The sequence below is a fragment of the Gossypium arboreum genome, chromosome 12, assembly GCF_025698485.1.
Source record: "Gossypium arboreum isolate Shixiya-1 chromosome 12, ASM2569848v2, whole genome shotgun sequence".
In the NCBI taxonomy this organism is placed as follows: domain Eukaryota; kingdom Viridiplantae; phylum Streptophyta; class Magnoliopsida; order Malvales; family Malvaceae; genus Gossypium; species Gossypium arboreum.
In genome coordinates, this window is record NC_069081.1 from 3,149,728 (window position 1) to 3,164,375 (window position 14,648).

Here is a 14,648-nt window from a genome sequence, read left to right on the forward strand (position 1 = left end):
TATTCTGAACACTGCTCACACTTGCTGCAGGTCTATCAAATACCTTGAAATCAGATTGTCTTGATCTACCTCTACCCAATCTTCCCGGAACGGATGTAGTTCGACTAATTTCTTCTCTAGATTTCTTCACCGGCAAATCTGAAAATGACTTAGAAGCACCTCTTTTAAATGACTCTTTATTTTTCCGATCTCTTTGCATTTTTCTGTTATATACTTCTTCAAGCTTTTGAGCACGGTCTGACAGAACAACGAACTCTCGTATTTCATTAGCCCCAATCATCATTCTAATCTCATCATTTAACCCTTCTTCAAATCGATACACATTTCTTCTTCCAGTAGGTACAATGTCTCGAGCATATTTGCTGAGGTAGACAAATTCTCTTTCGTATTCGGCCACTGACTTATTTCCCTGCCGTAGATCAAGAAATTCTCTCTTTTTCTTATCTAGATATCTTTTCCCCACATATTTCTTTTTAAACTCGTTCTGGAAAAATTCCCAAGTAAGCTTTTCTGCAGGTACTACAGCTTCCACAGTTTCCCACCAATTATATGCTTCTTCTTTTAACAATGAAACGGCACATCGTAGATAATCTTCCGGAGAACAAGTCATCTGTTTAAAAATTCTTACCAAACTTTGTAGCCAATACTCAGCTTTTACAGGGTCATCATCTGATCTCCCTCGAAATTCTTCAGCTCCAAACTTCCTAAGCTTTTCGATCGGAGAACGTTTACAAGTTTCAATTATTGAAGGAGGTGGAGGAGCAACCGGAGGTACCATAGGTGGCGTAGTAGGGGGAGGAGGTGGTTGAGACTGACTTCTTTCTTGTATCATCTCCTTATACCACTGATTCATAACTCCATAAATCATATTTTTAAGTTCTTGCTCTCGCATCATAGAAATTGGAATATCACTACTTTTCCTTGTTCTGGAGTCTGCACCTTACTGTTAGCTTCCTCCTGTTCAGTACGTTCAGGTCTATCTGACATCTTTATAATCGGAGAGTATCTATAAAAATGACAAAGATTAGATCGGATCATACACATCACACTATCACAGATTTATATGGCATGTATTTCTAAACATACACATAACACATGTTTCGAGAACCGGCTAAACTGGGCTCTGATACCACTAAATGTAACACCCCTTACCCGTATTCATCGCCGGAATAGTGTAGGAGGCATTACCGGAGTTTACCAAATTAATTTTCTGTTAATACGAGTTAAATACTATTTATTTACTAAAACATGTCATGGTGTCCTTTAGATGGGCCTCCAAAGCCCAAAACATACTTCGAGACCAAACTAGAATTAAATCAAAACCATAGGGAATTTTTCGCAAAATCTCAAAGTGTTTTTTTTTTTTTGCTCAATATAACCCTTTTATAAATATCTAACCTTCCCTGCAATTTTTAAAACCGAGACCAATCCAACCAACCAATTCATTTCAATCAATTTAATACAAAATTATACTTCTATTATAATTATACTATTTAACATACTCATCATTCTTTACTTTAATGTATATTCATTAAACAAGTCTTAATATTTATATAATCACCAAGCCTTATACATGCCATATAAATCAAAAAGGAAATTTACAAAAGCTATCGGAGATAATCTGGATAGTGTGATCCTCTGTGTTGATCCGATCCTCCATATACTTCCACGTCAATCTACAAGAGACATTGAATACACTCAAATAAGCTTATAAAAGCTTAGTAAGTTCATAGGCATAAAACATAAATCTTACCAAATATTTATACACTTATACTATATACACAATTATTAAGTTCACTGTCAATCACAGGTCATTGGTGAGTTCCTATATAAACTCACTACCACTTATCCATTTCCATTAATTCTTTTGGGCCCATTTGTCATATATCATTCTTTAACCAAATTAGGGAATGGTAAAGGAAAATTGAGTACTTCACTTTCACTTTGCCATAGTATAACTATGGTCTTGCATATGATCACTTATCACTTTTTAAAATCATAGCCACCTTGCGGTTTTACATCGATCACATTTATCACTTGTCATCGATCGATAAGTGTAGCTAAAGCTACCACTTATCACTTATCACTTGTCACTTGATCGATAAGAGTAGCTAAGCTACCACTTATCATTTGTCACTTATCACTGATCAGATAAGTGTAGCTGAGGCTACCACTTATCACTTATCACTTGTCACTGATCAGAAGTACTCAAATTCAACATTCCACTCAATTTGATCATTTATTCGATTTTCAGGTTGTTATTTTATTTTCTATTCATCAATAAATATATTTCATCATACATTATATAATTCATAAAATTAACATATAATCATTAAACTTCAACCATATGAACTTACCTGGGTCGATTTGTAAAATTTGTGAAAATTCAGGAACTAATCAGCTAATTTTTCTTTTCCTCGACTTGCTTCGGGTTCTCGATCTATCATTGTAAAATCATTCATTTATCAGTATTGACTTCATCTTCAACCCGCTTATAAGTAATATTATCTATAATTTAATTGTTTACTTATGTATATTCCAATGTTGTCCATCGGTGTCATAGTCACTAAATTATTTTTATCTTTAGCTACAGAACTCCAAATTAGGATCCGCTAATTTTATCTGAAACTAGACTGATATATCTTCTTATCATAAAATTTTTAGAATTTTTGGTTTAGCCAATAAGTACAGTTTATTCTTTAAATTCACCCCTGTTCTGCTGTCTGACAATTCCGACCCTTTTTCACTAAAAATTAATTATCTCTTCGTACAGAATTCGGATGATGTCCATGTTTGTTTCTATTGAAAATAGACTCATTAAGGATTTTAAAAATATAAATTTAAGCCCCTAATTATTTTTCTCCAATTTTTTATGATTTTTCAAAGTCAGAACAGGGGATCCCGAAATCATTCTGACATTGTCTCACAAAATCTATTATATCTCATGATCTACAATTCCGTTGCTTACACCGTTTCTTCTATGAGAAACTAGACTCAATAAGCTTTAATTTCATATTTTTTTCATCTTCTAATTCGATTTATACAGTTTATGGTGATTTTTCAAAGTTAGATTACTGCTATTGTCCAAAACTGTTTTAGTGCAAATGTTGATTTCGATTTTTGCCCCAAATTTCACAGTTCATACAATTCAATCCTTGCTCAATTAATCCCTCAATGAAGCTAATTATTCCCAATTAATGCTTTACCTTAACATTATAAGTTATTTCACAATTATTTAAATTCAGAATTTCCACATAAAACCCTAACTTCAAACTTTTTCACCTTTAGATCCCAAACATTCACTTTCTATTCAATTCTTTCAATAAAATCAGCATATAAACAATTTAAAACTCTAATTCCATGCTAAATCATCATATAATTCCAGCACATATTCATATCAACTTTCAATTTCTTTCATAGAATCAAAAACTAATGAATTCAACAAGTGGACCTAGTTGTAAAAGTCATAAAAACACAAAAATTTCAAGAAATAATCAAGAATTGAACTTACTTGCAGTAAAAATATGAAAAACCAGCTTAAGAAAACCCTTCTATGGTGTTTTTTCTGATGAGAATGCAGAAAAATAATGAGAATTCTAGATAATTCCACTTTAGTCCTAGTTTATTAAGTAAATTTTTACAATATTCCAATTTTGCCCTTAATTCATCAATTTTCCTGCTGATTTCATGCACCTTGCCGTCCAGCCCAAATAGGCCTGAGGTCTATTTGCCTTTTAAACCCTCTTTCTTTTATCATTTAAGCTATTTAATCATTTCCCATAATTTTACATTTGTTACAATTTAATCCTTTTTATTCAATTAACTATCAAAACTTTAAAATTTCTTGACGAAACTTTAATACTAACTTATTAACACTCCATAAATATTTATAAAAATATTTATGGCTCGTTTTAAAAATTTTCAAATTCTCGATATCTCGTTTCCGATTCTAATTTAATTTTTTTTTTCAAGTACACTATTCGCTATTTCAAAAATTTTCCTAACTTCACACTTAACTTATATTCACTAAATTATTAATATTTTCTACTCATTTGTCGGACTTAGTGATCTCGAATCACTATTCCGACACCACTAAAAATTCAGGCTATTACAAGGGAGCTGCCTCAGGTATTACTCGAACAATCATTGTATCTCAAATTTAAACTCTTCTTGTACCCCTTCTCGAAGTTCATTGATCCTACTATCAAACTTGGCATCCAACCCCTATATCTCAACTTCGAGTCGTACTTAGAGCTAAACAAATTCTTGTTGCAGTTGCCCAACATCCCTCTACAATCTAGTGGTGGTTCTGTCGTCGGCCATGAAGGAACGATCGCTCTGATACCTTTAATACGGGCATTACAAAAAAGATAAGAAATAGGAGAGCAACAGGAGAGAAACATAAATTGAAAGAGAGAATAGGGAGAGAGACGTGTGATTTAACAACCAAGAATAACCTTCCTTTTTTTGTGCACTGTTACTGCATGTACATAAGCAGATAGCCTAGCAGCCTTAGATATTGCAATAGTTGTCATGGCAGCTCATAGTATGTAAAATAAAAACAAGGCAAAATGCTTTGTATCACTAAAGTCCAAACTCATTGTTTTGGTCCATGCAAAAACAACGTAAAAAGGAAATAAAACAAGTAAAACAGACTGAAACTTTTATTCCATATCAGTAGGGAAATAAAAAACCATATCTTGGTACCACTATCAAGAGTATTTGTTTTACATAGTCTTGAATATAGATCTCATTTACCCAAAATTTCAGGCACAAAAGTTAAAATTTTATAAATTAGGACTTAATAATTAGATGGAAATTTGGATTCCAAACAGAACTAGTTGAAGAAGCACTTATAAATGCTCTGTTCAACTTGACCAATTTACATGCCTTTGAAGGATCCAAATACACAATAATTGATGTCACACGACTTTTTGGTAAATCTCTCAAAGAGGGTGATGATGATGACAATGAAAAACAGATAACAAACCAACTTGGTTGGTGAACAAAGCAGAGAAATTGACACCCACCAAGAAAAAAAATGAGAACTAGAAAGTTCTAAGGCAAACTATTGATTTACAAATCATAAAGTAGGGAAGTAAATAAACAGACCAAAGAGGGAAGAAAAGAAAGAGAGCTAAAAAAATAGAGAGGTGACAAAGATGGATGTGTGCTTGATTTTTGAGGGTTTATTATTATTATTCTCTGTTTTGTCTGTTATATCTATTGATAAAAAAGGACAACAATAGAACATGAAAGACTTAATCTATTGAGGAAAGGAACGCTGTTGGGTTTCGATTTCACTATTCATTATTACTATATTAATGAAAATCTACATCAATTTATCTTATTATTACTAAATTTAGGCTCCATTTGTTTGCCAATAAAATATTTTCTAGAAAATAATTTCTTTTTCCGGAAATGACTTACTTTTCTGGTGTTTGGAAGAATCTGTGTAAAATATTTTATGCTGTTTGGCAGATTTCCTGAAAATATTTTCCGAGAAAGTTGTTTTTACATATATTAATAAATTTATATATATATTAATAAATTTATATTTTAAATTGTTTTTACATATATTGTAATGATTTATTTATAAATAAATAAATCAAATTAAATATGTAATAAATTAAAAACAACTAGCTTATGGAAACGGAGACTAAGAGCAGCAAACCCCATAACTCAAATGCATCCAAAAAAGCAAAAGAAATCTTTATCCTGTCCTTTTTGCCCATTAGAAAAACACTTTTTTGATTATCATCCATCCACAATCATCCATCCATACCTCTCTATCTCCCTTTAGTCCTTATTTTGCAACCTCAATTCCCATATTTCATATCCTAGAAAAAAATCAACTGCCCCATTTGTTTCTAAATTATGGGATTGTTTAGTTTCCACTTAACAGATCCCTCACCTTGCCTTTCCTCAATCAACCTCTCACCTTCCTCATCAGCCTATCCAACTTTCTTCTCTGCTTCTTTAGCCTTCAAAGCCTGTAACTTGGCATGGTTATAGTAAGCAATACCCAAAAATGTGCAACCCCATAACCAAATAAGTTGATGGGTGTGACGGTATCCTTAATGACAGACCATGAGAATGCAATTAATAACCAGTCCTTAACAACCCTAGCTACATTCATGGTCAAAGCAGATGTTTTTGCAACGAGAAGGAAACCAGATAGATTCAGAGCAAAAGCGCAGAAAGGAAGTTGTCTGGAATAATTATCCAAAAAGTTAAAAGAAGTTAGAGAAGACAGTATTCACACCTGATAAACATAGGCTTATAATGTGGAAGAATATAAGTTAATCAATAGGAAGAATTTTTTTTTTAAGTTAGGTCAAGTGGAAGAGTGAATTGAGAGAGAAACGCTTCTTCCACACTTGAGAAGAACTGAAATTATATTGATTTAGTAACGATTGTAAGCTTTCCCAAAATCTTCACGCCTCTGACGTTGAAACTCACCATAAGAGTCATAAAGCCTAGAGGAATAATTTTCCATAAGATTTGAGTACCTCACACACTCATCTCTAACATTCAACCCACACTCATCTCTAACATTCAACCCACACCATAAGAAGCCCATAAACAATCTAAATGATGTATGGCTTTCCATAAACAGAGATAGTCTAAGGGTATACAGATTAGCCCTATAAGGATGAGCAAGAGGGAAAAAGTCTACACAGCACTCCAGGAATATGTTCTAGTAAGAAACAAAGTAAGAACAAAAACCTCTGTTTCCGGCTTTAGAGTTTTGAACTTCGTGGTGTTCATTGTAGTTAATTAACAGTACAGAAAGTTACAATCCAACATTGATAACTAAGTTATAAAAAATTTTACCTTATCTGAGAAGGATATAGGCTTGTCAAATAAACCATTTAGCACCAAAAGCACACACGATAGTCAAACAAGATAAACATCTTACCTTTCGATACTTATAATTCTCTCATCTTCTTCCTTATCACGAATTCTTCCAAGTTCCATTGCCTCTATCTTAAATTCCAACTCCAACTCATCTAACGTTTGAGGGAAGGCATGGTATTCAAACTGATTGCCAGATTGCAAATCAGATCCCCGTCTCTCAGTATCCCATCCCTCAGTTCTATAAGCTCCCATGTTTCGATTATGACCATCATAGGAATTAAATGAGTTGCCACCATAAGGTAAACAGCCTGGGGATTTAGAGTGGCTCGAGCGACTTTTAGCTCAATCATTACCATAAGCTTCATGGAATGAAGAGTATGGTAAGCACTTGATTCAAATGCACAAAGATCAGCTTTTAACTAGACACAATATCTTATATTCACAAAGTGCACCCATCCGTTGCAATCCACAAATGCTTTCAGTAAATAAATTTTAAAGTAACAATAAGCACTGTGATCGAATCTGTAATGAAGAAAAATGGGTTCATCAGAAAAGAAAAACCAAAGTTAAACATCAGAAAAGACAACACCCTTTCCCCATAACAATTTTTTTTGTTCTTACCTTCGAGAGAAGAAGATGAATGCCAGTGCAGATTTTGACAACGAAAGGCGAAGATGGGTAAAAGCTTTGATGAACTCCGGTGTCTGGTGTTGAGAATCAGTGTTGGCTGACGGCAAGCAGAAGATCAGGTGTCAAGGATGGGGGAAGGGGAAGGGGAAGCAGAAAATCAGTGTTGGCTTCTAATTTTCCTGAAAATGTCTTACCGAATTAGAAACTGTAAGACATTTTCCAAGATTAAGGGGTTCTTTTCCCATATTTTGTAATTGATTTTCTCTTGGGAAAATATTTTCAGCCAAACAAACAATGGAAAAGGCTGAAAAACTTTTCCAGAAACTGTTCTACTTCCAAACAAACAGACCCTTAGTAATATCAATTCAATTATAAATTTCTTTCAAAGATATTACTATATGGTGTTGACTTTTTTTATACCAATTCAAGAAGGTATTATAACCACAAGGGAGAAAGAAAAGTGGGATTGTTATTTCTTTCAAGGTTAGTGAAGTAAAACAAAAAAAGAAAATAAGGCTTTTTCTTGGAAAACTATCATCTGAATAAGAAATAAAGAAAACCCAAATTAGATAATATGGTGGAAGTTAAATGGAGACATCGACAAAGAAAATAAGTTTCTGAAAAAGCTTAAATCAATGTGTGGTGATTAAATTAACGTAATCAAAATAAAAATAACATATATTTAGAATGACTAACAAAATAGTTTACTTTTCAAAATATAATAATAATGCACAGTAATAAAATGGTTAAAATCATATTACATAATGATTTTTTAAATGATAAACAATCAAGATTTATTATTATATTAACTTAAAAAATATTTATCATCAAGACTTGTTCGGGGTAGTTTAGAGTAATGATTAAAGCTTTTGTTAATTGAATGACAAGAATTTAAACATTCTTATTTTTTCTCTCTCTACATAATAATGATAAAAGAAAAATTATCATCATATAAATTTTAATTTTGTACAATTTTATACATAAAATTTTAATTTGATCCAATTTTAATTTAATATCATTTTATGCTTATATATTACATACGTACATAATTATATTTATCCAATATAAAAATAAATTAATATATTTATTTTTTAAATATGTATAATTAAATCAAAATTAAAATTTCAAGTATATATTTAAACCATAATTAAAGTTTTATATATATAATTACACCAAATTAAAATTCATGTAAAATTTTAAAATTTTTCCTTTTTATATAAAATATATATGCAATGAGACTCAAATCCAAAAGAATTTTATTACATAATTTTTAACTGAGGTAAAGGAGATGGGAAGGTAAAAGGGTAGAAATAAGATTGATATACAAGCCTTGGGTGCGGGAGAGAGAGGCCGCCAGGTAGGAAAAAGGAAAACCTAGGTTTGGGGTTTTGACAAAAAAAGTAAATATTTACATAAGAATTAAATGCTAATAATAACATAAATACTATAAATTATTCAAATTAAATATTTATGATACTCAAACTAAACTATAGTTCAAGCTTGAGCTCAATTATTGGAACCATCATCTCGATAATGATCGAACTGAATTCATTTTTCTTTTCAAATCTAACAAGAGCCAACTTGCAATTACAAATATTTTATTAAAGTCCCTATTCCTTCAGTCACATACCCCGACCATGAACTGTAAAAACGGATATGAGAAGTAAAATAAAAAATCCCTATTCTCTGCTAAACTAATACACAAACCATTTGCACATATACAGCGCATCACCAATGACGGAAAACTTGGCCTGAAATTGGTTACATCCTAAGCTGACAGAAAGATACATCGAACTCACTTCCACAAGCAAGCAATATTTTAAAGGAGCTCGTCAATAATTGGCACAATGAAGCAAATGGCAAACTTATAATCCTATGCACATCCCACAGGCATTATAAATACTGAAAAAATGCAGAATCCATATGCTAGGATTTTTTTTTCCAAATAGAACACAAATATATATTAATAAGAAACACGGGGTCAAAATCATTACATTTCAAATAGCTCCATTTGATCAATCAATCTTGAACATTGAAAAAATCCTTTTTCTAACCTAACTTCGTTCGGTTCTGATTTCTGTTCCTGATGGTAAGAAAAAAAAACCATGAAGAAGGTCGAGGTTACCTTTTTTTCTTCCTCTTTCTCATTTTTTGCTGCATTTCTTCTTCTTTTTTTACATGTATGCAAATCATCAAGCATTCTAACATTGATGCAGCCTCCAAAGCAGTCACTAATCTCACAATCTGCGCATCATATCCTTTGGCTAAAATACATATTCATAAAATATCTTGAAGGATTGAAGCCACTTAAAATCACTGCACATCAAAGGACGAAGTTTAGTTTCACCTTAGCTATGATTCCCATGCAAAAACAAAACTAGATATAAAGTCCGAAAACTTACAGATAGGGGATAGAACAATTATGACACCAATTGGGTAGAGGAAAAAGGTTGTTCTCTCCAAAAAGGGAAGTACTGCAGCATAATTGATATGTCAGTTAGCAAAGGTAACAGTTAGCCACATCTTCGAGAAGTTACATACCCCCCAAAATATAATGATAGGCCAGTCACCAGACACATAAATGAAAAAGAGCAAGCAAATAAGCTTACCGTCATAACCTAAAAAGTTAAGGTAGTGATAGTAAGAAGCTGCCACCATGAACAGCAGATTGGACAGAAGTTCAGGTATAAAACCATGGGCTACCAGAAGCGGTGACACAAAATAATGTATTACTGCCAAAAAACAATAATGTTAGTCACGTCTAGATCCCTTTCTATTACTGAAATTATAAACGAAGGGTCAAACAGGCATTAACCATAAAATTACCGTAAAGCATTACAAACATCGGGAAGAAAGAATTGCAGTGCACATCAAATGCATACAGCCTTCGAAAACAAAGGAAAACCACAGTCAGCACCACACAACTATTTTACATGCTAATATTCATAAGCTATTATGCAGCTGGCTGAAAACATAAAGCATTGATGATCCAGATCTGTCAATTAACAATTAAGCCAGTACAAACAGCTCACACAGAGAGATTAAATTTCTTGAAAGATAGAAAGAAGTCTTCGGACTTGCCATTCAACCCGTTGTTCAACAACATGACTATTTGGAGCCTCTTCCCGAAGGTAAGCATTTGTCAAGAACCTGCATGGAGTCAGGGAATGCAATTCAGCATAAAGAAAGTGCACTTGTGCCTGCTATACTACTGTGAATACACTAAAAGATACACCTGCAGCTTTTATCTTGTTCAAGTTAATAATAAAGCTATAGAAACAACTCAGCACAGTACTCCAGTTCTTTCAACCAGTTCAGGATGTTCAACTACTATAGCATAAATATTTATTTGCACAAAGATGGTAGTGTTAGGGAACCTTGTATCTGCTTAGTTAGAACAGGTGCCTAAAGTTTTGCTATTTTTGCATCTTTACATTTGTACCAGAAGCTTCAGCATCTCATATACATTCTTACTGTTGCATTGGAGTTCTTAAAAAGATTTCTGATTGGAATAATGTTATGCAACAAGCTTAAAATATAAAGACTATAGCCACCATATCAAGATAAATCAATTTAGAATTTCAGCCACCAATTCATTAGGATTATCTCAAGCAGTCAGAGTAATTCCGAGTAAAATGTAATGGCAAGCTTGATCTCCATCCTTTGGTAAGAATAATGTCTTCTAGACAACAAACCACTACAGCCTATTGGACAACCGTAACTATACCCTGTTATAAATACAGTGAGACAATTATAGCATTCTTCTCCAGCCTCAGACCTACTTAAAAGAATCAAAACACACAGAACAGATATATGTCTATTTAGGTCGAGTTTTCAAAAAGAATGAGAGGCATTAGCTAACTTACACAGCTTCTCAATTTATATATACTATCAGCATATATGCTACACATCAATCCTGAGCTAACAGTAAGATACAGTTTTTAAGAGATACTAACTCCAGTTCAGATACTAAACTCTTACCAACAACATGTAGCCAGAAATACTCCAGTAAGTAAAAAATGGAAAAGCAATACTGAAATAACTACAAAAACAGCATGTGCAGCACTGTGATCATACCTGCATTAGATAGAAGACAACAAAATATTACAATGGCTGGGTCAGCAAAATATCAAGCAGCTCAGAGGAAAAGGCAAAAGTATAAGTAAGAGAACATTAACATTCTTATACAAGAATCCAAAAATGTTAGAACATCACTGGGGCCACGATCTTAACATACTTGGAAAACTTAGCACTCTCATGATGCAGCCCTAATCATGATGCTTATGACTAGAAAAAACCTAAGACTTACTAGTGCTACATAAGAGAACTTGCAACAAAGATAACACATAAACTATAAACACCATAAGCATGCCAATCTGAGATCAGTAAAATTTGAATCTAAGGCCAATTCAAATCCAGCGAATGCCCCCACCAATCTAAAGGCAAGGACCACTTTTAAAGTCTCACTGCTTAGTAATCTATTTTCTTTATATGCAGCCATGTTTGAAAAGGAAAAAAGGAACTTACGCAGCACAATAAGCTATTGTTGCAACTGCCAAAAGAAGGCTACAGATTACAACAAAAGCAGGGTCGTCACGTGCCCACTGGTTCTTGGTTTCTGAACCAAAAAACAAATAAACAAATTTAATATTTCATTAGATGTTGAAAGAACTTAATTACATCAGACATTTAGCGAGCTAGTGAAACATGAAACTTAAAAACCAAAAGGAAAACAGAGAAAACTAGTTTTACCCATTAATTCTAAAGCTAAATGAATTATCTAGTACTATAACTCTTAGTGGCTTGTGTGTGCTTCCAATATGTTGCTAGTTTCTTTTATATGGGGTGGGGAGATGAAAAGGCACAGAAAAGTCCCCTAAGGGCTGAAAGCATATCCTAATTCCACTTAGTAAACCACTTGATAGAGTACAACCCACTTGAATATGTAGAATGCAATTTATTGTAGCACATACAACCGTATAGGCCAAAGGATGATGGCACTTATCATAAAAAGTACAATGTAGAAAATGATTTACACAATTGAGAGGTAATTATCAATAGCATAAGCGTTAACAGCGAGATAGTGTGCAAGTCACTTGAAACACAACTAATTTGCAGTCACTTATATCTAGGAACAAAAGTAGCATGCCGTGATTAAAAACATTGTAGCTAGAACTTAAGTAGCTAACATAAACATATTTTTAAGAAAAGTAAATTAAACAGAAACGAACTTACGTTTGTGATATTTTGTGTGCTGATAGCTGCATCCGCCATGGTAATTCATATGCACAACAGAACTAAAATAATTAGAAAAGCATATTTCAACACTCAAAAGAGTTTCCTTCTGCAAATAACCCATCATTCCCCAATAAAAGTCCCCCCTCCCAGAAAACAAAAAAAAAAAAACAACCCTCAATAGGCACAGACAAGCAATAACAAGTTCCCCATACCGGATACAACAGGCAGCCTTCTGTCAAAATCCTGTGACCTCTACCCAGACCAAAAACATAATCAACATTCAATAATACTAATTTCTGGACCAAAAACTAATTGATGGTAAACACTCAAAAGTCTTCTATGATAGAGTAGATTACTAGCTCAAATTTCATTTCAAGACTCCGAAAACGTATCTAATGGAGACAATGAGAATTTAAAATCAGTCAGCAGAAAATGGAGGGTCAGCAACATAGGTACATTTCATCTACTCCTGGAATTATATGGATTTAGCACTCAGTAACTAGTTGATGATAATATGGGATGATAGAAATCAAGTAGAATGATGGTAAGGGGTCGATACTTACACAACCTTTGGTGCAGTACATAGGTGAAGCATTTGCCAGAAAGTATATTCAATATCCATTTGTTGCCACTACACAAACCAACAAAGGAAAGAGGAGCACCATGAGATGAAGCAGCCATATACAGCAATGATGATAATGAGGAAATGTAACAGTAATAGCACCATTCATTCTACAAGTTAATTGCATATATTGTTCAATTGCAATTCAACATCTATGACTGATACATTTGAGCATAACACTTCAAATATAAAAAGAGAAAATTCCCACACGCAGCTATAACAGAGGCCTACATCCAAATCTAAGTTAAATAAATAACAAACATATAAGAAAAAGACAAGTAAGAAAATACATTAGACACAAAATTACTAGGGAGGATTAAACCATTCAAAACTTAGCAAAACAATGCAATATTGCTCAAATCAGCAAAGACATACATCAAAGTCAAATTACTAATTTTATTATAAGATTAACCCTGATTGGTAGGGATTCAATTTAAAATGGTCCAGGTTATTGTTACCTTGGCATATTTCCAGGAAGAAATTCGTGAATCACATAAAGATCCAAAGTCTTATTACGCCAAAATCACCTTACTCTCTCATCACTACTTCTCCCACATTGAAATTAGAATTTACTTCTAGATTGGATTTCACACTAATGACTTCTCTTCTATTACATCCCAACCTTTTTAATCTACTTTCTAACGCCAGATATTACCCGCCACTAAGTCCTAAGATTGGAATTAATTACAATAATAAATAAAAATTAGAATGTAAAATCTGTAAATTTCATTCAATCAAGAACTTGAGCAAAGATGCAACGTGAAGTGAGGAAAAAAAAGGACAAAGGAAGCAACACCGACAAGTCTTATTCCTAATTGCAACAAGATTCGAACTCTGGGATAGAAATTAGATGAAATGGAAGATCAGATCCAGAGAGAGGGAAAGAGAATGGACCTTGACAATTCGACGTAGGTACTGAGGGAACATGGAGTTAGGTCGAGATGTGGAGGGCGTGGAACGCGTTTTGCTCACCGTTGGTAACATCTTCCCTTTTCTCTGACTTTGAGTTAGTTCGATTTGGTTGTTTGATCCGAGATCTGTAGGGATCTCTTCCTTGTTTTCTTTTTACACCTCTTGGTTTGTGTCTACGGATGGAAGCGTAAAAACGACGACGACTCTGTTTTTCTCTCCGTCCCAGGCTCGCTCTCACTCTGACTAGGCACCTGCCTTCCTCAAATGCCGATTCATTTAAACTCTTTCTCATAGATGGGCTACAAAATTGGGCTGACCTGACAGAACCAAAACCAAGATTTGACCAGAGTTACATTACATAATCAGGCTAGAGATAGCTCAATAA

The 14,648-nt window shown here is 33.4% G+C and overlaps 2 protein-coding genes across 7 annotated transcripts; both read right to left on the bottom strand.

Moving 5' to 3' along the window:
• Positions 1-1,508: 1,508 nt before the first annotated feature.
• Positions 1,509-8,087, bottom strand: LOC108477434 (uncharacterized). Of its 5 annotated transcripts, XR_008276033.1 has the most exons (4): positions 7,483-8,087; positions 6,923-7,383; positions 2,358-2,440; positions 1,509-1,676 (listed from the first exon to the last, which is right to left on the bottom strand). XR_008276033.1 is itself a non-coding variant. In XM_053023173.1 (3 exons), the coding sequence occupies exons 2-3, from the start codon at positions 7,111-7,113 to the stop codon at positions 1,586-1,588; spliced, it is 282 nt and encodes a 93-aa protein (XP_052879133.1). In that variant the 5' UTR covers positions 7,114-7,383; positions 7,483-8,087; the 3' UTR covers positions 1,509-1,585. The 5 variants fall into 5 exon arrangements, 2 of the variants coding, with proteins under 2 accessions (XP_052879133.1, XP_052879132.1); XM_053023173.1 differs by lacking the exon at positions 2,358-2,440; XR_001870255.2 differs by lacking the exons at positions 1,509-1,676; positions 2,358-2,440 and adding an exon at positions 3,841-4,345.
• Positions 8,088-9,001: 914 nt separating this feature from the next.
• On the bottom strand, positions 9,002-14,545 carry LOC108476688 (uncharacterized). Of its 2 annotated transcripts, none has more exons than XM_017778958.2 (10): positions 14,246-14,545; positions 13,293-13,360; positions 12,727-12,788; positions 12,019-12,109; positions 11,473-11,568; positions 10,573-10,641; positions 10,318-10,376; positions 10,101-10,223; positions 9,894-9,965; positions 9,002-9,807 (listed from the first exon to the last, which is right to left on the bottom strand). In XM_017778958.2, exons 1-10 carry the CDS (start codon positions 14,333-14,335, stop codon positions 9,743-9,745), a joined length of 795 nt encoding a protein of 264 aa, XP_017634447.1. In that variant the 5' UTR covers positions 14,336-14,545; the 3' UTR covers positions 9,002-9,742. The 2 variants fall into 2 exon arrangements, with proteins under 2 accessions (XP_017634447.1, XP_017634448.1); XM_017778959.2 differs by having other exon boundaries at positions 12,727-12,752; positions 14,246-14,544.
• Between the last annotated feature and the right edge of the window lie 103 nt (positions 14,546-14,648).

Coding starts and splice junctions, on each gene's coding strand:
- LOC108477434 (XM_053023172.1), bottom strand. CDS start 7,113: ATGGGAGCTTATAGAACTGAGGGATGGGATACTGAGAGACGGGGATCT. Junction 4,339..6,922: donor AGAATTATAAGTATCGAAAG/GTAAGATGTTTA, acceptor TAAAGGTATCAG/AGCGATCGTTCCTTCATGGC.
- LOC108476688 (XM_017778958.2), bottom strand. CDS start 14,335: ATGTTACCAACGGTGAGCAAAACGCGTTCCACGCCCTCCACATCTCGA. Junction 10,377..10,572: donor GTTGAACAACGGGTTGAATG/GCAAGTCCGAAG, acceptor TTGTTTTCGAAG/GCTGTATGCATTTGATGTGC. Junction 9,966..10,100: donor TAACTTTTTAGGTTATGACG/GTAAGCTTATTT, acceptor ATTATGCTGCAG/TACTTCCCTTTTTGGAGAGA.